At 39.3% G+C, this 22,968-nt stretch overlaps 11 non-coding genes and 1 gene segment (V, D, J or C); 8 read left to right on the top strand and 4 right to left on the bottom strand.

The window, feature by feature from the left end:
• The first annotated feature begins 5,270 nt into the window (after positions 1–5,270).
• trnaf-gaa (transfer RNA phenylalanine (anticodon GAA)) lies at positions 5,271–5,343 on the top strand. Its single transcript has one exon. It is a non-coding gene; the product is annotated as a tRNA-Phe (tRNA).
• A 135-nt stretch (positions 5,344–5,478) lies between these two features.
• On the bottom strand, positions 5,479–5,552 carry trnan-guu (transfer RNA asparagine (anticodon GUU)). The gene has a single exon. It is a non-coding gene; the product is annotated as a tRNA-Asn (tRNA).
• Positions 5,553–6,381: 829 nt separating this feature from the next.
• On the top strand, positions 6,382–6,492 carry trnal-caa (transfer RNA leucine (anticodon CAA)). Its single transcript has 2 exons — positions 6,382–6,419; positions 6,447–6,492. It is a non-coding gene; the product is annotated as a tRNA-Leu (tRNA).
• A 2,879-nt stretch (positions 6,493–9,371) lies between these two features.
• On the top strand, positions 9,372–9,443 carry trnaw-cca (transfer RNA tryptophan (anticodon CCA)). Its single transcript has one exon. It is a non-coding gene; the product is annotated as a tRNA-Trp (tRNA).
• Positions 9,444–10,350: 907 nt separating this feature from the next.
• trnaf-gaa (transfer RNA phenylalanine (anticodon GAA)) lies at positions 10,351–10,423 on the top strand. The gene has a single exon. It is a non-coding gene; the product is annotated as a tRNA-Phe (tRNA).
• A 1,734-nt stretch (positions 10,424–12,157) lies between these two features.
• On the top strand, positions 12,158–12,229 carry trnae-uuc (transfer RNA glutamic acid (anticodon UUC)). The gene has a single exon. It is a non-coding gene; the product is annotated as a tRNA-Glu (tRNA).
• A 428-nt stretch (positions 12,230–12,657) lies between these two features.
• trnaw-cca (transfer RNA tryptophan (anticodon CCA)) lies at positions 12,658–12,729 on the top strand. Its single transcript has one exon. It is a non-coding gene; the product is annotated as a tRNA-Trp (tRNA).
• Positions 12,730–14,833: 2,104 nt separating this feature from the next.
• trnae-uuc (transfer RNA glutamic acid (anticodon UUC)) lies at positions 14,834–14,905 on the bottom strand. Its single transcript has one exon. It is a non-coding gene; the product is annotated as a tRNA-Glu (tRNA).
• Positions 14,906–15,836: 931 nt separating this feature from the next.
• Positions 15,837–15,910, top strand: trnan-guu (transfer RNA asparagine (anticodon GUU)). Its single transcript has one exon. It is a non-coding gene; the product is annotated as a tRNA-Asn (tRNA).
• A 135-nt stretch (positions 15,911–16,045) lies between these two features.
• On the bottom strand, positions 16,046–16,118 carry trnas-gga (transfer RNA serine (anticodon GGA)). Its single transcript has one exon. It is a non-coding gene; the product is annotated as a tRNA-Ser (tRNA).
• A 470-nt stretch (positions 16,119–16,588) lies between these two features.
• Positions 16,589–16,661, bottom strand: trnak-cuu (transfer RNA lysine (anticodon CUU)). The gene has a single exon. It is a non-coding gene; the product is annotated as a tRNA-Lys (tRNA).
• A 3,191-nt stretch (positions 16,662–19,852) lies between these two features.
• LOC117965208 (Ig kappa chain V region K16-167-like) lies at positions 19,853–20,430 on the top strand. The segment is given in 2 exon segments: positions 19,853–19,928; positions 20,108–20,430. Coding segments are annotated over 2 exon segments (396 nt in total).
• The last annotated feature ends 2,538 nt before the right edge of the window (positions 20,431–22,968 follow it).

Raw genomic sequence — 22,968 nt, 5'->3', positions numbered from 1 at the left:
ACACCAACAAGAAAGGGTTAATTTCTCCACAATCAATTTCTATCAAAGCAATCACAGAATACATGTATGCAAAGCCAATGCCTTAAATGTCACACAATTCATATATGGCCACCCAATTGGGAGACAGGTTAAAGTTAAGGGGGCCGTTAGATTTTGCTTCCTCTAGACGAGACAGTAGAGTAGACTTCAATAAGCAAGACCAAGGGGACGTGAATGAAGCAAATGCAAAGTCACATGATTCTACCTCTGGGTACGCAAGGGACCAATCAGGATCATCTTGAACAAAGTTTGGCTGAATAAGTGGCACACCTCTTCTCACAGAAACCTAAAGAGAATTCACATTAGTCATGAGTGAAGCACTTCTGCAGTGACAATTAAAATACCCACACAACCCAACAAGTTATACTGAACAGCATTATCACATCCCGACAGCCCTTACCTCCATGTAGTTTCTTTCACACAGAATCTCCCTCTCTGCCCATGGAGAATAGCGGCATGTCATGCTCTGAACATAGGAGGAAGCTGAAGTCATAGCACTGTTTGAGAAGACACTGATTTGTACTGTCAGCTTGTAGGTCTCATCATTCTGGAAACAAAGGCTAAAGTTAGTCCCAGCATGTCACCATTAGAAAAGTTTACAAGAAATAAAATGATGACTCACTGTGTTCTGAGCAAAGCAGCTCAGCACAGAAGCAAGGAACTTGGCATTTCCCAAGAAGTCAACAGTTAAGCTATATCCACACTGTGCAGCCAGTCTTGGAGAGAGGGACACAAGCATCCCCTTATTGTCTGTAGAAAGAAATTCAGATGGCCTTTTAAGAAACCGTACACGTGATCAAGCAAGGTAGAGATATAACAAAGTGAACACCCCCACCGCCCTGTCCCATCTACTTATTGGAATTTTTAAAACTATATTAGTAGAATTATACGCTCGTTCAGAACATTAGGTTTAAAGTAAATGATTTCTATTTCTGTGCACTTGCAGTCAACAAATCTGAGTAAGGTTGTAGCAGCACAGGTCTATTTAGTGTGATCAGCAACATGCTTTTGAAGCTAACGCAAGAGTTTCACATCCTGCATTTGAAAAAAAAAAAAAAACAAAGCCTGGTTGATGCCATACAGCGCAGGAGTGCTCTGTACTTAATTCAAATTATTACATTATGAGTCAACAGGCTTTGCACATCAAAAGCTTTCCATTCAAGAAAAATGATCACTCACCAATCACATTGATGCGAAAATACTTTCCAACAAACGACTTATCCAACATCATCATCATAACACTCCCTTGACATTCTGTCCTCACCGAGCCTGCAGAAGAAAACGATACTTGAAAACACACAACCGGCAAATAAACAGGAAACTGAAAGGACAGCTCTGCTGAAGCGACCGTTATCGTACCTAGAGGGGGGTTCTGCGTCCAAACTTCAGTGACTAACACTGCTAACAGCAATGTTATTCTGCATTGAAAAAAAAGACGCTAGTGAGAAACACACAATAAAATGAACATTTCTAAAGTAGAGAAAAGATCAACAATTACCCAAATCTAAGACAACACGGCATCATTAAATCCAAAGCAGCCCCGACCGTGAACTTCTTTCTTCGTTACCAATAAACAATAATAAAAACAAAACCGTCAGTAGCTGAGTTTGGTGTTCCTTAGAGCGCAATGGGTTTATAAAGAGGTTCAGGTGCTAATGGGAGCTGATTAGCTGCAATTGATGCGCGCACCTCTTTCATATTAGTCCTCTGATTGTCAGTCAGTACGTTAATTAAAATAAATAATAATAATAATAATAATAATAATAATAATAATAATAATAATAATAATAATAATAATAATAACCCATTTAGAAGATTGTACTTTGAATTTAAGTTTGGCAGAAGTACGTGCGGATCAAACTGGACTGTCACCGACAAGGATCATCAGCGATCATCTGAACTAACTGGTTGAATAGACAGCACATGTCTGAGGGGGGTGTGTTCTGTACAGCTGTACATTTGATTAAAGTTTGTTGCGGAGTTTTAAACGTTTCCATGGCAACTGCTGTAGGATGAAGTTGCCCGGAGCCGCGGACACCAGATCAGATTGGATCGCATTGCCTGAAAATTCGATGTTTGATTGACGTGGTCAGTTGGCCAATAGAAAATGAGCGCGCTTTTGAGAGCAAGTCGAGTTGCGAATGAGAGGACAGGTAAGTTAGCAGTAGTATCGATAAAAAAATTAAAAAACAACGACTTGACCTAACAATGCTTGTACATATCTTGCTACGCTAGCCGCCCCCCAGATAAGTTGAAGTAGTAACGTTAGCTAACTTATGTTAGAAGCTAGCTAGTGTTATCTAGCCAGCTAGCAAGCACCACCGGTACCTAGCTAATGTAGTCAACTGGGTAACGTTAGCTAACGTTAGATTGAATAATATCCCAAATAACGAGCATGATTAGTAGCAGCAGTGTTGCTCTTCCTTTTTATCCAGGCGAGTTTGTTCGTTAAAGTTAGATAACGTCACCCCGTCTATTACATTTTAGTCATTTAGCAGACGATCTTATCCAGAGCGACTTACAGTGCAAAACATTACATTTATATGAGAGAGAGAGAGAGAGAGAGAGAGAGAGACAGAGAGACAGAGAGACAGAGAGAGAGAGAGAGAGAGATGTAGTTGCATACTTTGCATACCGTATCTCTGATTTGTAGCGTTTCCATGGTTCGGCCCGGCCGCTGCCGTGTGGCTGGTTAAAACGATGAGTTCAGTTTTTTTTCTGTTTGGTAATTCAGTCATGAGGCAGCTGTAGCAGAGTGGCGCAGCGGAAGCGTGCTGGGCCCATAACCCAGAGGTCGATGCATCGAAACCATCCTCTGCTAGCTTGTTTTTCTTCTGTTTGCAAAGTAGATTTTCTAAAATATTAACTGAAGGCAAGACTTTGTGTTATTACATTTCAGTTTAGTGTGTGTATTTCGTAAATGTTAAAGTGTAGAAACGGCAGGTACGCAGCTTATCTGCCTCTACCCATAGAGGACCCATACATTAAAAAAATAAAATAAAATCTGAACACAAGGTGTGTTTATGTAATCTGATACGTTACATCTAGACTCAACTGTTAAATTGTGCTTCTCAGAAGACATACGCTGGAGGGCGCACTGCAGTTTTTCAGTGTGGGGAATATTACAAATTAGGAGACTGTGCTTTAAAATACACATGTAGGGCGGGCGTCTCTGTTACAAAGAATTGTCACACTTTGTATTTCCATAATGCGTTGGGACTAAATACGCAGATACGTTAAAACTATTTGGAGAATGCGGGCATCGATCCCGCTATTTCTCGCATGCTAAGCGAGCACTCTACCATTTAAGCTAATTCCCCTTGAATTATAACACTGATTCTCATAGGCTACATCGCAGCTTGATATGAGCAATTCAGATTGTCTATATATGTGCATCAACACTGTGCTGTGGCTCGAGCTTGTTTGACGAGGCAGGCAATGCAAAAATGCCAAAACTTGCTTTTGCATTGTAGAACCTATTTAATATAAATGCACGCTATGCCTTTAAGAACACAAGTGCCAATTGAGAACATACCGGCAGCTTGTTAAGTGTTAATTGTCTCCCCTTTGTACCAAACATATTTAAACCAAATCAATCATTATGCTAGAGAGGAGTTGTTTTAGTGTGAACGGAGTGTGGAGGCAACAGGAGACGCTAGGATTATTGGGTGGTTTTGTCGTGAGTGTTTGAAAACTCGCTTCCGTGTGATTGCATTGAGACGTTCTCTCTGTTTTTGCCGGTTGTGTTATTGGTGATCTTGATATCTACAGTTATAGCATTCTGTAGAGATAAGTACCAAATTCAAATTAATACTAACAACAATAGCCTCCACGCTCCGTATTAGGGAAGGTGTATTGTGTTTGTGCTTTTGTTTAACTTTTAACTATTATTATGGTTGTTGTAACCACAATGACGTGTGTGTTTTAAACTACTAATTCGAAGGTGATTGTTTGATTGTGCATTTGATTAACAGATCACGGGTAGTCGTGATAGTCAATAGTTTAAAGTATCAGAGCTTGATAGCAGTTAATTACTTTAGTGGAAGTGCACTTCATGTATTTTGCTTTGTGTTCTTTCCCTGTTGGGACACGTTGTATTTGAGATTCGTTTCGTTGTTTCTTTCTTTATTTTTTCACTTGAATGTTTGGATTGTGTTCAGCACCTCTTTTTGATATTGATTTTTGTTTTGCCATGTTATCACACTGCTACTAAGGGCCGGCCCTTTTAAATGTTAACGTTTAGGTGTAATTCGGGGGATGGCGTAGAGGGCTCTCTCCCGCTTTGCGCTGCTTTATTCTTATCCTTTATTCTTTTCTTTAGCTTGTCTTTCCTTCCCTCCGTGGCGTCCTGCCCGGTAGCGTCCGCGATCTCTTCCGGGTGGAAGCTGATCCCAGTTCAGCCTCCTTTAGTATTTCCAGCCAATCACACAATGCAGCGCTCGCCTCGTCATTTATTAGGGCAGGGCCAGCGCTGCTCCACGTGTGTGTTATTGGCTGCCCCTCCTGTCTATCTCTCTCTTTTTCTACTTTAACCCAGCACTATTTCCGCTCCCTTGTCTTGTGTTTGTTTTTTGTTCGTTTCTTTCACTGCAGGCCATTTCTCTGCTCAGCGCTCGCAAGATAGTATCTGCTATTTTCCTACCTGCTCAGTCTGCGCCGTTCAAAGCGCAGCGTCATTCTCAGCTTGCTCTGCGTTTTCATCAGAAAGACTGTTCTGACGTCACCGCTGCACTGCAACTCTTTCACACCGGCGCCTCACAGACCATGGTTACCACGGCAACGCCTCATCGAGTGACTCCTGGGAGTGGTAAGTTGCCATGGCGACCAGGCAGCTTTAACAGGCAATGCGAGCCTGTGCCTCACTACTGCAATCTTCTGGCTCCTGCTGCTGCGCCTTAAGACAGCAGTCACTTTATTGATCACCCTGTGAATTAACCGCTAATGGAATACAGATGATTGTATTAAAGATGTCAATAGACTTTCAATGTACACGTTTTAGAGCTCAGCGTTTGTTGAGGCAGTTCAAGCGCTGCACTTTCAGGCAGCAAGTTCCAGTGTTTGCCTTTTGGACTTTGTTGAGGACCGCATTTGGGAGAAAATTTAACAGTTTCAAAACGCATTTGTAAAAGCAGGGGATTCTATTATAGTGTTGCCGAGCTGTTGAACGTTTCTCATTACAGGTTTACTGGATTGCCAAAAAGTATGCTATCTTGAAACATCAGTCTCGTCAAGCCGAAATAGCTCAGTTGGGAGAGCGTTAGACTGAAGATCTAAAGGTCCCTGGTTCGATCCCGGGTTTCGGCAAACAACAAGACCATATTTGTTTTGTATTATTTAGAACTAAAAAAACAGAGCATATTTATTCTTCAGCGTAATTGGATGAAATAACAGCGTATCAGAGTGCCATTTTCTAATGTGATTAAGAAATGCAAAAAGCATCGTCCCTGGGTGGGCTTGAACCACCAACCTTTCGGTTAACAGCCGAACGCGCTAACCGATTGCGCCACAGAGACCAACCTGTTAAACAGCCAAAGCATACGGGAGTGATGAGCAAGGCGAGATGCCGCAGAACGTGATCGAGGGAGCAGAACTCAGCAGAACCTGAGATCACATCTAAGATGAAAGCAAGACGTGGCAGGAAAGTCTATGTAATCCATTATGGCAGCACAGCATATGTCGTTTTGTTAGATAACACCCTGGGAGACAACAGAGCAGTGTGTGTAAATAGCTACAATGGAAACCATATACTTACGTCTTAATTGATACAGAACTGTGGTCATGTGTAATCTGTTTTCATTATGATAAGAAAGCTACAGTTCAGTGGATTATATTTGGAATCTTTGGTTCTGTCATTCACTATTTTCTCAAATAAGATGACAAATTAATAGCTCAGTTGGTTACAGTGAAAGAAATGAGCACCAGTCAGCCCGGCTAGCTCAGTCGGTAGAGCATGAGACTCTTAATCTCAGGGTCGTGGATTCGAGCCCCACGTTAGGCGGCTTTTTTAAATACAAATTGAAGATGTTTCTTCGAGACAACGGAGCAAAGTCTGATTATGTTCACATTGTATACAGTATTGCAACAATATTACTTATTGGTCATTGTCAAATAGCAATGGCTATTGTAAAATGCGTGCATCGTTTATAGCTATAACAATATTGAAATAAATAATCTTACTTTTTTGGGTTGACTTCAATCCGTTTCTTTTTTTACACTTGTCATAACATCATTCATGGAGCAACAGTTGGTATGTGCGTAATAAACCCAATCGGGCCTTGATACGAGAACCCTAGTGTGTGCTGAAATAAATAATGCGGTTTTCTACAATAACAAACGGAACTTGTCAGAATGGCCAAGTGGTCTACGGCGCCAGACTCAAGAACTCTGTCTTTCCAAAAATATTTGTGTTCTGGTCTCTGAATGGAGGTGTGGGTTCAAATCCCACTTTTGACAGTTCAATTTTACGTATTTTTAAAAAGAATACATTTCTTTATTTTACTAGAAAAGATTGTTTTAAGGAAATCAACAGCTGATACCAAACTGTTGTCAGCACTCAATACCATTTTAATTTCCATTTTAAATCAGACTAAAATAGTGTTCCTAACACAAATTGCATTTTTGTTGTAAACAGACTACTTGTTAACGTCACTGAAAAATATTTTGTGTCCAAACATGTTATTTAACTTGATTGTTTTAATATTCCAAATAACATATTACTTGAAAAACATCTCCGTCTACCACTGGATCGTGGTCTCAGGCTGGGGTGCGGACCATTGAGAACAGTATAAACGATATATTACTAGACGCAGCTTACAGGAGAAATGCCCTCGTTTAACATGCTAGGATGATCGACTTCGGCATTCTCCAACTGCTGTTTACATTTTCTAACACGTTATGAGGAAGAAAAATATTTTGTGTCCAAACATGTGTTATTTAATTTGATTGTTTTAATATTCCACATAACATATTACTTTGAAAAACATAATATATTTTTTTAATACAGTCCTATTTGAGTATTTAAAATATGGTTATATTCAAATGCCAGCAACCGTGTGTTAATTTAACGAAGCGCCTAACGGCGCTCGGAACTTTCGCATTTTAAAATCCTAACGGTCTCTGCTCAGCTGAGTGGAATGTTCACGAGCCGGTTGCCTAGCAGCGTCTCCCCCTCCTTCTCTGCCCCGCCCTCTCGCCCTCTCTCGTTGCTCCAGCTAGGAGTTCAAATTTAGCTTCGTTATATTAGCGCAATTCTTTACTAACTTTTACAAATTAGCTTATTAGGGGCTTCGTGTTTTTAAGATGGTTCAGGTGCAGTCCGGGCAGACTGACTGGAGCATCATTACAGTATACCGCACTGCGCTCAGCTTTGTGTGGCGGCTGATACACAAAATAATGAACGACTATTAAATAAATCACATGTATTGCTTTTTAATGCTAAATATGTATCTGGTATTCTAAGTATTATCAACAATTAATAATTCAGCTCTATTCATATTCAGAATGTAATAGAGTATTAAAACTATCAAACTGACTGGAAACATGGAACACATTAATTGCGATCGATTCGATACCAATAGGATTACATAAGAGCTGTTGTGTATAGACAATGTCATAAACGCCGAAATGAACACGGACGGTCTTTATTAAGGGCTGACTCGTTTAGATGTTCGAGAGATCTAGGTGTACTGGACAAATCTACTGGATTTTTTTCCAAATCGTAAGTGTACCGCCTGTGATAATACATTTAAAACTAAGAAAATGCACAAGCCATACAACGAAAAAAAAGAGTACAGTATCTTACAAGTGATTGTGCTTCAACTCATGTCATTTATGTGATTTCTTGTCCTAGCCATTTGCAATATGATGGTAAAACTACTAGACAGTTACAATTGCGCATTAATGAGCGAGCATAAAAGTTCAATTAGGAGAAAATATATTCATCCACCACTTGCTAGACATTTTGTAGATGCCAAACATTCCGTTTCAGGTCTTAAGTTCTGTGGCATACAAACATTTTCAAGATCGCAGTGGTGGTAATGTCACGGGTGACGAATGTGTTGATTATTATTTTATTCAGTATTATCACTTATGATTTTTGAATTTTAATTGGATTGGTTTTCCTTTTTTTGCACAGTTTGTTTATTTGAATTATTGTTTTATTTTTGAGCATTAGATGCATTTTAATGTGTATTTGTTCACTTAACCATACGTCATCCACTCTCTGGTCCAGACCTCCTCCTAGGGCTCCTGTCCAGACGCCTGTTTGGGCAGCCCTCTCCATAGGGTGCTGCGCTTCAGCTGAAGGCCTCAGGAGAGATCCTGATATCCTGACATAACGCAAAGGTTCTTGTCAGTACCTCTTTTCAAATGTCTTCAATCACCAAGTTCCGCAGTCCTCCCAGAGTGAGTCCACGAAAAAAAATAACAAAACGAAACTGACACTGTCCGTGCACATAAAAAAAAAAAAACAACCACTCGCTGTCTAATCTCGTCCTCTTTATTTTCGTTTACTTCCCTCGGCTTCTCTCTCTTTCCTATTCCGGTATCTCCTAGTTCCATGCTCCCAGTCTCTTAGTTCCTCACCCTTTTTATACCTCAAAGCCCTTCTAATTCCAGGTGTGTACAGGTACCTGCACTTGTTTGGGGCGGGACCTGAGGTCCGTGTGCACAGTGCTTGTGATAAACAAAACAAAAAATACTTTAATTACGAACTCCGTTTCACCCGTGCACCAAACAAAATAGACAAATAATAATGAACACAGCAAAAAACACAGTGCAAAGCAAACAGAAAATTATGAAAAGAAAAAAAAAGACCTAAATAAAATATTCACACAATACTAATTAATACGTGCAGAAAATAATTACATAAACACAGGCATATGGTCATTTGTATCAAATACATACACATGTATTTATGTTTCTTTTGGTGGCAAATTAACCCAATACATTTTTGCATTCTGCCACGTCATTAGATGATCAAAGCCCCTTTGTGCCAGGGCGCATTCAGAGGAGACGCGCTGAGAGCTGCTTTCCAAGTAATTGACCAGAGACGATTCCCAGCCAATACAACTGTGTTTATGCCCACGTTTCAAATAATGAAATTTATAAAAGCAAATCGCATTGTTTTATGTTTTCTTTACTTTTAAAGCTGAGAATCAAACACACTTCCGACAACTTCATAGCCCTGCTGGCTACGAACACGTATTGAGTCGGCTGTTTCCCATGACCCTGGTGATACCGAGTGTTTTCCTAGTATCAGCGTCGGTATTACCATGTGTTTGGCATGCTTGCTGTACACTCTAGCATTGCATAACAAGCTGGCGTTACACCAGGACTTCGTGGCGCAACGGTAGCGCGTCTGACTCCAGATCAGAAGGTTGCGTGTTCAAATCACGTCGAGGTCAAAACCGCCTTTCTTTTTATTCCGCACTATTTCATTTTTTAACGTGTTTGAATTTGACTGTTTCCGGACATTTATTTATACAATTTAGCCTACACAACATATTGATTGTATAGCGATCAAACAGAGATTTATTGTATTGCGATTCATTTTTATGTTTCATTTGATACAGCACAATAAACTAAAGTGAATCCGAAATTACTGTTGACCAGTCTTCATTGATACAGTCAGGTAATAAAGTCATATTAACACTTCCTTGCATGAGATAGTGAAAATATGCGTAACCTTTCAGTAAGTATTTTAAATTCATTTGGGATGGTTTAAGATTGTGAAGAAGTTTAAATATGTTGCGTATTTGCGCATTGGGAACTTTGCATAATGACGTTTTTATTAATGCCACTTTCTTACGGACAGTAGTCAGGGTGATGATACAAGACCAGAGCCAATAAACCTGTTATTTGCTTGTCCTTTCACTACCATATTCTATTGTGCTTGTTCAGAATACGCGTGAATCCTGAAAACATCTTGTTAATATTTAAACAAAGCCAGCAGTCACTTTATTGATCACCCTGTGGATTAACCGCTATTGGAATACAGATGATTGTGTTAAAGATGTTAATAGACTTTTTATGTACACGTTTTAGAGCTAAGCGTTTGTTGAGGCAGTTCAAGCGCTGCACTTTCAGGCAGCCAGTTCCAGTGTTTGCCTTTTGGACTTACTCTGGAAGGAATACAAAAAAAAAAAATAACATTTGTTGAGAACCGCATTTGGGAGAAAACTTAACAGTTTCGAAACACATTTGTAAAGGCATCGGATTCTATTATGGTGTTGCCGAGCTGTTGAACGTTTCTCATTACAGGTTTACTGGATTGCCAAAAAGAATGCTATCTCGAAACATCAGTCTTGTCAAGCCGAAATAGCTCAGTTGGGAGAGCGTTAGACTGAAGATCTAAAGGTCCCTGGTTCGATCCCGGGTTTCGGCAAACAACAAGACGATATCTGTTGTGTATTATTTTGAACTGAAAAAACAGAGCACATTTATTCTTCAGCGTAATTGGATGAAATAACAGCGTATCAGAGTGCCATTTTCTAATGTGATTAAGAAATGCAAAAAACATCGTCCCTGGGTGGGCTTGAACCACCAACCTTTCGGTTAACAGCCGAACGCGCTAACCGATTGCGCCGATTGAGACCAACCTGTTAAGCCGCCAAAGCATACGGGAGTGATGAGCAAGGCGAGATGCTGCAGAACGTGATCGAGGGAGCAGAACTCATCAGAACCTGAGATCACATCTAAGAAGAAAGCAACACGGGGCAGGAAAGTCTATGTAATCAATTATGGCAGCACAGCATATGTCGTTTTGTTAGATAACACCCTGGGAGACAACAGAGCAGTGTGTGTAAATAGCTACAATGGAAACCATATACTTACGACTTAATTTTGATACAGAACTGTGGTCATGTGTAATCTGTTTTCATTATGATAATAAAGCTACAGTTCAGTGGATTATATTTGGATTCTTTGGTTCTGTCATTCACTATTTTCTCAAATAAGATGACAAATTAATAGCTCAGTTGGTTACAGTGAAAGAAACGAGCACCAGTCAGCCCGGCTAGCTCAGTTGGTAGAGCATGAGACTCTTAATCTCAATCTTAATATTTTGTGTCCAAACATGTTATTTCACTTAAGATTGTTTTAATATTCCAAATAACATATTACTTGAAAAACATCTCCGTCTACCACTGGATCGTGGTCTCAGGCTGGGATGCGGACCATTGAGAACAGTATAAACGATCTATTACTAGACGCAGCTTACAGGAGAAATGCCCTCGTTTAACATGCTAGGATGATCGACTTCGGCATTCTCCAACTGCTGTTTACATTTTCTAACACGTTATGAGGACGAATACAAAGTTTGACACTTTCCTTGTAAGTGGAGGTAAGCACAAGTTATTTTCAGATATAATGTCTTTATTTAAGATCATCTAGTCCTGCGTAGTGCAAATCACATTACTATATTTTTTTTATATTAGTCAAGGCCTATTTAAAGTGTTCTTAAATTGATTTAACATTAGCAATGATCAATTTGAAATTTGCTTATTGATTTAAACAACTGAACAATTGTAGGCTTGATGGTTTCTTTTTTTCTGAGTTTCTACCAGTATGAGATACGCACTCAAAATGTGTCTACACTACATTGCCAATGACAATCTGAATTGCTCGTCTCAATCTGCGATGTAGCCTATGAAAATCGCAGGCGTAATTCAAGAGGAATTAGCTCAAATGGTAGAGCGCTTGCTTGGCATGCGAGAAGTAGCAGGATCGATGTCCGCATTCTCCAAATAGTTTTAATGTATCTGTGTATCATTATGGAGATACATACAGTCTGCCAATTCTTTGTAACAGAGACGCCTGCCCTACATGTGTATTTTAAAGCAGTCTCCTAGTTTGTAATATTCCCCAGACTGAAAAACTGCAGTGCGCCCTCCAGCGTATGTCTTCCGAGAAGCACAAAGGGAGATTATTTATTTATTTATTTATTTATTTATTTATTTATTTATTAGCAATTGAAGAGTTTGTGTTAATTGAGAATAAATATAAATGGCTTGAAGTTTGCTTTAATTTGTAACGTGTTTGTAATGAATTAGTGGTTTTTTTACCATCATTGTACTGTATACTAGCTACTGTTGCATGTCCAGGAGATTGTTAATCAGCTTCCCATATGGTCTAGCGGTTAGGATTTCTGGTTTTCACCCAGGCGGCCCGGGTTAGAGTCCCTGTATGGGAACGTCTTTGTTATTGTCATTTTGTTACAGAACTGTGGTCATGTGTAATGTGTTTTCATTATGATCATAAACCTACAGTTACTTGAAATATATATATATATATATATATATATATATATATATATATATATATATATATATATATATAATGTAACTGACTCTATTCACATTCCCATCGCGTGGAACCATCGCAGTTTGTTTTTAAATTATATTAATCCCTGGTCAAGACAAAGTCTCTCTGGGGTGGGACGATCATTAGAATGCGGATGTAAGGTCTCCGGTCTCATCGTATAAGCAAGATAGTTTATTCACAAATAAATACCTACACATTTATTTATGTTTCTTTTTTTTGGTAAATTAACACATTATTGCATTCTGTCACGTCACGCTGTGCACTCTAGCATTGCATCACAAGCAAACAGTACACCAGGACTTTGTGGCGCAACGGTAGCGCGTCTGACTCCAGATCAGAAGGTTGCGTGTTCAAATCACGTCGAGGTCAAAGCCGCCTTTGTTTCTATTTCACTATATTTCATTTTTTAACGTGTTTGGATTTGAATGTCTCCGGACATTTATTTATACAATTTAGCCTACACAACATTTTGATTATATAGCGACAAACAAATTACTTCCTGGGGTGGGGCAGTTCAGTTTCAATCAAGTTCCAGTCTCTCTGCCATTATCTTGCGCTGCTGTGTTTGGTCAGGTAAAAAGGGCGTGACCAGAGCGGTATGGGCAATCCCGTTAGGTAGCTTGCATGTCAATCTCTCCTTCTTTTCTATTTATACACCCAGCGCTGCTTCCGCCCTTCGTCTGTGTTTGTTTTTTTGTTGTTCGCTCCTTTCACTGCAGGCCATTTCTCTGCTCAGCGCTGGTAGACCGTATCAGCTATTTTCCTACCTGCTCGGGTGATTCTTTTCATCATTCAGCTTTTGTATTTTTCTGCAGGAGCTCCATCGTTAGTCTTTTCTGCTCCCTCCAGTCTCCAGCGCAGCTACAGCGCCGTTCAAAGCGCAGCGTCATTCTCAGCTTGCTCTGCATTTTCATCAGAAAGACTGTTCCGACGTCACCGCTGCACTGCAACTCTTTCACACCGGCGCCTCACAGACCATGGTTACCATGGCAACGCCTCATCGAGTGACTCCTGGGAGTGGTAAGTTGCCATGGCGACCAGGCAGCTTTAACAGGCAATGCGAGCCTGTGCCACACTACTGCAATCTTCTGGCTCCTGCTGCTGCGCTTTTGCAACATGAGAGCTTCAACTCGCCGAATTGTGACATCTAAATACTGCAGGCTCCTCTTCTAGACCTACGTTAACTTACTTATATCATCACTAACTGTTCTAAAGCAAACGTTTTATCCATAGACAAGGATTTTAATCGCAATAACCAAATATATGCTACCCTGCTTCACTGAAGCCAATAGTTTCAATTCCAATCGCAACCTCTAGATGGCAGCATAACACCACAAGCTCTACATAATTTAAACTGATTTGCTATCGCTGCGAATCTCGCACACTCTAAACTTTCTATCAATTCCTGCAGTTCGTTGTCTTTCCGAGGGATTCTCAGTCCCGTCCTGCCTCAACCTCTTTTGCTTCATATATTAACTTGATTATTTCAAATCCAAACCCCTCCCTTCGAGGATCTGGTCATGAAGACATGCTTATCAGCTTTCTGAGATGTTTAGAATCCACGGTCACATTAATTTTCCAGCTTCCCTGCATCAGGCCATTCCTGCAACCTTCTTGCTCCCGGATTTGCACTTCCTCAACTTTCAAAGTCCATTTCATTCAATTTGAGCTTCCAGGAACATACGGAAACTATGTCCTACGGTTATCAACATTTCAGTCAAGCGTCCTCCAACACCGCAACAGACAATACACTCTTAGATTGCTCCTGATCAAATCAATAGGTTTTGCAGCAGCCTCCGAGCAACGCATTCTCATCCTCTCAGGTTCTGCAGAGGCCTCAGATCTACGCATTCTTCATCTCTGCCCAAAGGCAGCCCCATCTCCGACATCATCTTAAACGCCTTAACTCTCAAATACCAATTTCCACTGCATTCAGCAGCTCTCTGCTCTCTACAGCAGGCCACTGCACATTACTGACAGCATTCCATCGTTTCTCTGTTTCTGTCTGTCCTAAACGGAGGGGGTTCTCTGTTTTCGTCTCTCCTAAACGGACCCGAGACACTTTTCCTAAGCTCTCCACGCTGCCCAGGTGACAGCTTAGCTGCCTGAGGATGCCGCACTGAGTTGCGAAGGATCTGTCCTTTTGTCCTGTTGGTCCCCTTCCTGTCTCTTGTTCCACCAAATGCCCAGCAGCCAGAGGATGCTGCCTGACCCGTCGGGAGCGAGTGTCAGATTGTTGTATGTTATGTGTTTAAACTTTGCTCTTTCTCTCTCACTTTTATGTCACCCCTCTCAAGCCCTCGTAGGCAACCAGTGAAATGTGAGGTGATGTGAATAGAGTCAAATACATTGCATCAGTCTGTGTGTATATATATATATATATATAATTTCAAGTAACCATAGGTTTATCATCATAATGAAAACACATTACACATGACCACAGTTCTGTAACAAAATGACAGTAACAAAGACGTTTCCATACCGGGAGTCGAACCCGGGCCGCCTGGGTGAAAACCAGGAATCCTAACCGCTAGGCCATATGGGAAGCTGATTAACAAACTTCTGGACATGCAACAGTAGCTAGTATACAGTACAATGATGGTAAAAAACCACATTCATTACAAACACGTTACAAATTAAAGCAAACTTCAAGCCATTTATATTTATTCTCAATTAACACAAACTCTTCAATTGCTAAAAAATATAAAAAAATCTCCCTTTGTGCTTCTCGGAAGGCATACGATGGAGGGCGCACTGCATTTTTTCAGTCGGGAATATTACAAATTAGCAGACTGCTTTAAAATACACATGTAGGGCGGGCGACTCTGTTACAAAGAATTGTCACACTGTATGTATCTCCATAATGTGTTGGGACTAAATACGCAGATACATTAAAACTATTTGGAGAATGCGGGCATCGATCCCGCTACTTCTTGCATGCTAAGCGAGCGCTCTACCATTTGAGCTAATTCCCCTCGATTTATGCCAGCGATTCTCATAGGCTACATCGCAGCTTGATATGAGCAATTCAGATTGTCAGATTTTTGGCAATGTAGTCTGCCATTTGCAAATTCAAAAAATAAATGGATTAACTAAATAGCAAATATTTCGACTAGAGGTATGTTTTCAATTTCTTCAAAAAGTAGTCTCAGCTCGTTGATTCAGTCGCTTTAAAATCCACCTCTGTCCCAATGCAGCAGCGCTGTGTGCTGTGGCTCGAGTTTGTTTGACGAGGCAGAAATTAAAATGGTATTGAGTGGTGACAAGAGTTTGCTATCAGCTGTTGATTTCCTTGAAAATCTTTTATAATAAAATGAACACATTTATTCATTTTAAAAATAAGTAAAAGTCAACTGTGAAAAGTGGGATTTGAACCCACGCCTCCATTCGGAAACCAAAACACACAATTCTTTGGAGACAGTCCTTTCTTGTGCTAGAGTGCTGAAGCAAGTTAGTTTTTGTAGTTTAACACGTTGGTCTCTGTGGCACAATCGGTTAGCGCGTTCGGCTGTTAACCGAAAGGTTGGTGGTTCAAGCCCACCCAGGGACGATGCTTCTTGCATTTCTTAATCACATTAGAAAATAGCACTCTGATAAATTGTTATTTCTTCCAATTACACTGAAGAAAAAATTGTGTTCTGTTTTTTAGTTCAAAATAATACAAAACAAAAATAGTCTTGCTATATGCCGAAACCTGGGATCAAACCAGGGACCTTTAGATCTCCAGTCTAACACTCTCCCAACTGAGCTATTTCGGCTTGACAAGACTGTTGTTTCGAGATAGCATTATTTTTGTCAATCGCCTTTTTGTCAATCCAGTAAACCTGTGTATTATGAAAAACGTTCAACAGCTCGGAAACACCATAATAGAATCCTGACAAGCTGCGTTTGTTACAGTAGAAAACTGCATTATTTATTTCAGCACAGACTAGGGTTTTCTATTGTATCAAGGCCCAATTGGGTTTATTACACACATACCAACTGTTTCTCCATGAAAGATGTAATGACAATTGTAAAAAAAAGAAACGGATTGAAGCCAACCCAAAAAAGTAAGATTATTTATTTCAATATCATTATAGCTATAAACGATGCACGCATTTTATAATAGCCATTGCTATATGACAATGACCAAAACGTAATTTTGTTGCAATACTGTATACAATGTGAACAGTATCAGACATTGCTCCGTTGCCTCGAAGAAACATCTACAATTTGTATTTAAAAAGGACGCCCAACGTGGGGCTTGAACCCACGACCCTGAGATTAAGAGTCTCATGCTCTACCGACTGAGCTAGCCGGGCTGACTGCTGCGCGTTTCTTTCACTGTAACCAACTGAGCTATTAATTTGTCATCTTATTTGAGAAAATAGTGAATGACAGAACCAAAGATTCTAAATATAATCCACTGAACGTCACCAGAAACAGCTTTGATGACACAAAGTCGTATGACACGAACCCTAAGAATGTTGTTCCAGATTCATTGTCGCTTAGAAACAACTGCAGCCTCCCTGCCTCAATACAAATAATACCAAATGAAAAATCGAATTACATGTATTTAAAAATGAATGGTCTCATCCATCTGGAACGATTGGTTCTGCATTTATACAGTATCAACCTTAATCTGAGTTGAGAGGCTCCCAACCTGTGGAGGATTTTAAATGTGAGGGGATGTGAATAGAGTCAAATACATTTGCATCATTCTGTATATATATTTTTGTATATATATTTCAAGTAACTGTAGCTTTATTTTATTTTTTTTCAACAATTTTTTATTTTATTTTATAACTGTAGCTTTATTATCATAATGAAAACACATTACACATGACCACAGTTCTGTAACAAAATGACAATAACAAAGAACCACAGAAACTGATTGAGAGGAACGGTAATTCCTCGTACAAGTTAGGAAAACTTGTTTGAAACTACCGAGAGTCTCTAGACAGCTCAAAGAGTTTAGCTGTTTTTACCATGTTGCAACGGCAAAACTAAATCACTTAGAATTACCATCTGTACCAGAATCAAAAGTCAGAAACTTTCTTACCTCAAATGTGAAAAAAACGTACATACCTCTTATACACAATGAGATATAAGTTGTCAAACTAAGGTGAAATTGTTATTCTTCTTCCTCCTCCGTCTACTTTTTAAGGATGTGTAGCGACTATTCAAACAGAAAAGCTAAATAACTGGACATCTACCAGTCATGTGATTCCACATGTTGGTCAACGTCAAAACATACCAGGGTGTGCAAGCAGTTTGATATCCACACCATTTATATTAAACACATTATGTTTTAAAACAGCACATATCGCAGTGAGAAACAAAGTAAAACACAGAGGTTTGAACTCGCAACATGACGCTCTTGAAGAGCACACGACCTTAACCTGCTGCGCCACTGCGCAGTTGTTAAAACGTTTCCTTTTTTAAGCTTACATCGAAGCCTGACCAGCTTTGATTTCCTGTCAAAATTTCTAGTTTCCTGTTTGTTAGGGTAGATACCATAGAATGGAATTGCACACAAGAGTGGCATGTAGCTTCCTTGTCTATCTCTGATAAATTGTAGTTCCTCGTTTAATTAAAAATAAAGGAATAATTTATTTGGTAGAAATAAATAAATGATTTAAATAAATGCATAGAGGAATAAATACATTTAGAAATAAATATGTTTAAATAAATACATGTAGAAATGAATACATGTTTATATTATAAATGTATAAATAAATTAATAAATAGCGAGCTAGTAAACTACATGTCATATTAATTGATTTGCTGATGAGTTTATGCACAGCAATTGACATTTATATACCTATAAAAAAACAAGTTTCATGTAAAAAAAAAAAAATTGCAAGTCGTCTAAAATTAACAGCGCATCAAAGAAAGACACCGAGGGTGAAACATTTAATGGTAGCTACTGAGTCAACATTTACATTGTAACGTTTAAAACAATCTTTTAAAATGTAACAAACAAGGATCATTTAAATGTGTTGGCTGAAAAAAAGTAACAAGCAGGCAAAACTGATTAAAACTAAACAAGTCTGAATGACAAATTCGGCAACATTGTCGAGTTTTGTAAACATTTAAAACGTGTATAGAGTAATTAAACGGACTGTGTTGTATAGCGTTATGCTGACTTTGAAAAACAAAATATTAAGAACCGGGTTTAATGCAAGTGACAAAACCGTTTTTCTTTACACACACTAAATTATATATGACGCACAGGCAAGCATGCTCACGCACACACACACACACACCCTCAGTGCTGTCAGCTCTATCGTAGGGAGCAGTCTCTCCTCCTGGATGTGTTGCCTCAGTCTCAGGACTCTCTCTCTCTCTCTCTCTCTCTCTCTCTCTCTCTCTCTCTCTCTCTCTCTCTCTCTCTCTCTCTCTCTCTCTCTCACACACACACACAATCTAAATTTTTTAATAAATAAGATACTACAGATTGGGTTCAGTGCAGGATTAAAAACAGTAAATATGGAGCATATAAGTGCAAGTTAAAGTGCATTAAAGGCAGAGTGCTATAATGTCCAGAAGGGGAGAGTTGAGTTTTACAGGTCCTGTCTGAAGAGGTGTGTCTTGAGGAGGCTCCGGAAGGTGGTCAGGGACTGGGCAGTCCTGACATCCATAGGAAGGTCGCTCCTCCACTGCGGGGCGAGGATGGAATCTGCAGTATCAGTAGTGTATGTCCTAATATTAGTTACTATGAAAGACACTAAACCAGAGTTTAAAACATTAGTTATTTAAACCACAACCAGAGTATAAAGTGTTTCTGTGAGACAAATATAACACGAATGCACCAAGATTTGAACTCAGCTCGCTAGATTCAGAGTGCGAGCCATTACACCATGGAACCACCCGTACAGGACCCCCATTGCAGGGACTCTTGTCAATGTTTTGTCAAAACACCAAACAAAACTAACTGCACTACACTCTGTGACCACAAGAGGGAGAGAGAGAGTAATAAAATGATGCTCTTTAATCCAGAGCAGTGGTTCTTAACCTGGGGTCCTCAGAGACAGTCCAGGGGGTCCACAGGAAAAAAAAACTGGAAACTTTTCACCAACATTAGCAATGTGCAAAATCAAAATGTTTGCTTCTTGAATGGATTTGATTTCACAAAGTTTATGATGGATTTGTTAACCTGCAGCTCTGATTTTAATATTTGACAATTAATAATTATTTAAACTGTGTAACAAATCTACATAATCACAGCTGTGGCTAAGATTAATTGTTTGAGAGAAGGGAGAAGAGAGAGAAATAGCTGTGTTTGTACAAACTCAACACAAAGTAAACTATAAGCTATTTTTTGAGTGGCAAAGAAACTGCATCAGTTAGAAGAGTTTAAACTTAAGAGCAGTGCTTGGCTAAAAGTGGCTGCTGTGCCAAGGAAGACAATTTGCATAGAAAAGACACTTTGCATTGGCAGCACATGCTTCAGTGCTCTGGGAGTGTTTATAGCCCTGTGAGTTTAACACTTCATGATTGAGAGCTGCCCTTCATGGCAACAGAATCCACAACAACAATGACTTTTATCAGCATGTTCATCTGGGCACTTGTCATCTGCACTCACGGTAAGAATCATTTAGAAAAACATGTTTAAAGAAATATCTGTTTCTGGGACAATTCTTAATACAAAGTAAAACAGAGAAATTAAAAAGATGAAATGAAAATGTGCTGAAATGTAATGCGTTTTCATTATTTAATTCACTAATTTATTCTAAAGTTCTATATTATTATTTATTATTTTCAGAATCCAGTGGACAGTATACTGTGACTCAGACTCCAGCAGTGAAATCTGTTCTCCCAGGAGACACAGTCACTCTGAGCTGTAAAGTCAGCAGCGCAGTGTACAGCAACTACCTAGCCTGGTACCAGCAGAAACCTGGAGAAGCTCCCAAACTCCTGATCTATGCTGCAAGTACCCTTCAGTCTGGGATCCCAACTCGTTTCAGTGGCAGTGGATCTGGGACTGACTTCACTCTGACCATCAGTGGAGTCCAGGCTGAAGATGCAGGAGATTACTACTGTCAGAGTTTCCACATCCCCAGCAGTAGAGTTGTGTTCACACAGTGATACACACCCGTACAAAAACCTCCCTCAGCTGGACTGCAGGTGAACATTGTTCATTTCCTGATAATTAAATACAAGCTGAAAATAAAGTAAACCAAACATTTTGCTTCTCTTTCTGTAAATGTATATATAAATAAATAAATTGCATATTTAACTTCAAATTGTATTATTTACTTTTTTCATTTTACTCTTTTAATGATTCCACTTCATCAGCAACACATTCTATATACAAACAGAAGAATGTTTATTTTTTTAAGACAATTGAACTGTATGCATATTGAGATTGATTTATTTATGATCCACTGGACAACATATTAAAAAAGAAGTCCAGCAAACAGCAAAGCCCAGTATTGCAGTGATGTGTAGTTACACTGTCTGACTCTGTGGAGTCCAGCTGGATATTTTTCATTGTGTCAATCTGATGTGTTTTAATGTATTTTCAAAACTAATACTAATACATAAATGAATAACATCGAACTTTAACATATTTTTAAGATTAAAATCAAGACACAACTTACTGTTAATTACAATGAACAAACCATGTCTTCTTTTGAAATAGAATTTTACACTTTATTCTTAATTACTGAAAAAAATGTTAACACTATATTGATATACCTCAGATTATAACTTAGTATAATAAAAAAAAACAATGTATCTAAATTTAAATAAAAATAAATAAATGATGAATTCATACATTCCTGAGTGAATTCTTATTTTTTATTAAGGAGCAGCACATCAGTGTTATTGAAGGCAGTTTATTCTTCATTGTCTTGCCTCCTGTGTCATCCTTGTTACCCACCTGGTCTCCTTCATTCCTTATGTGTGCAGCAGCTCCCTGGCACACATGTCTCAACACTTATGGGCCAGTTCATTCTGAATAGGCAGATTTCTAATGCCCCTCCTAGAGAGCAGGAAAGCACTGAGAGGCTAAACATGAATCTACAGGAAGGATAATCTAACTGTACTGTGAGTCACCCAACCCTGTCAAGTCCCACCTGTGTTCACAGCTCAGATCTCATAGAACTGTCTGTGACACTTATTGAAACAGAAGTGCAGTGCTTAGAACACATATACAAATAGAACTAACCCACTCTTCTATTAAACTGTGAACTTAGTGTTTGATTGAATCCCCCTCTGTGTTTGTATAGCCTGGAAACAGACATCAGTACCCTGCCAAACTACACACACTGCCATCATTCACACTGACCACAAGAGGGAGCCAGAGCACCACTGCTGTCCATAATGTTATAACACAGTAATAAGACAATTGAAATAGGCAGCAGTTACCTCCCCAGTCAGCCCAGTCCTCCCATTGTTAACACAAGGCTCCTCACACCCAGTCATCTAAACACTACAGTGTGGTCTGTGTCTGGAGGAAGGAGCTGCTCACAGTGATGGGTGCTGGGAAACACTGACACTAATAACTCATATATTCATTTCCCTTTGATTCCAGTAATATGACAGCTTATTATACCAGAACTGCGTAGATCTACTGAAGGCTTTTCTTAAGTTAAAGTGAGTACTATTCATAGGATTATGAAATAGAGGTTTTGTTAAACAAAGCAAGGTCCACACCAACTAGTGTTGAATAGTTACCCTCAACATAGAAAGCTGCCTCTTTTTGGCGAGCTCATTTCAAATAAGAAAACATGACATTGTTTCCAGTTCATTTGTATGCACACACATTTACACAGACACAGCACAAGCAAAAACATGAGACTTCCAAATTAAAACACAGACATAACAAAACACCAACAGTGCTCTGCTTTTGACAACAAACCTGCACCCATCAAATGTTTGTACCAACAATACAGAATTAATAAGGTATGACATTTTACAGGTTTGAGATTCTGACAAACTTCCAACATGTAATGTTTATCGGTACCAGATGCTGTAATGTTGACGGTTGTGTGCAATGAGACATGGTTAAGGCTGGGCGCTCGAAGGGTCATCAGTAGGGACATTTGATACCTTGGAGTAGGGGGAGTGACAGACCCTTCACCTTCAGTTCCATGGTGTACTGGTTAGCACCCTGGACTCTGAATGCAGATATCCCAGTTCAAATCTCTGTGGGACCTGAGGTTTTACCTTCTTGAAAAAATCAAGTGAATTTGCCATTAATGTTTGTGGAACTGAAGCGTGCACTTGAACAAATGAAATGAATGCAGATTTCCATGTCTGAGGTGGGAAATGCATGTTTTGTTTCATTTGCAGAAATGTCCCGTAGTTCATTTTGGAGTGGTGCATGGTATGGGAAATACATTACCATGCTGAAAGCCTCTGCCGCAGGTTTGAAGTGACGCGGGGCACCGTGGCTTAGATGGGCAAAGCGTAACTGATGTAACTTAGAGCAGAAAATGTATGTTTCTTGATCTCAAACAGTACTACCTAAAGTGAGATTGGCCAAACTAGTGTAGTTTTACCTATGGATAATACTAGTGTGCATATATTCAAGTAAATATGACATTAGAAATAATCAGTAAATCATTTTATTAAAACAGAGACATTTTATTTGGTAACTGACGTATCATAAAATTGACA

The sequence above is a fragment of the Acipenser ruthenus genome, chromosome 35 (assembly GCF_902713425.1).
Source record: "Acipenser ruthenus chromosome 35, fAciRut3.2 maternal haplotype, whole genome shotgun sequence".
Taxonomy (NCBI): Eukaryota; Metazoa; Chordata; class Actinopteri; order Acipenseriformes; family Acipenseridae; genus Acipenser; species Acipenser ruthenus.
Note: the sequence above shows the minus strand (reverse complement) of the source record. Positions and strands in the feature narration are given on the sequence as shown.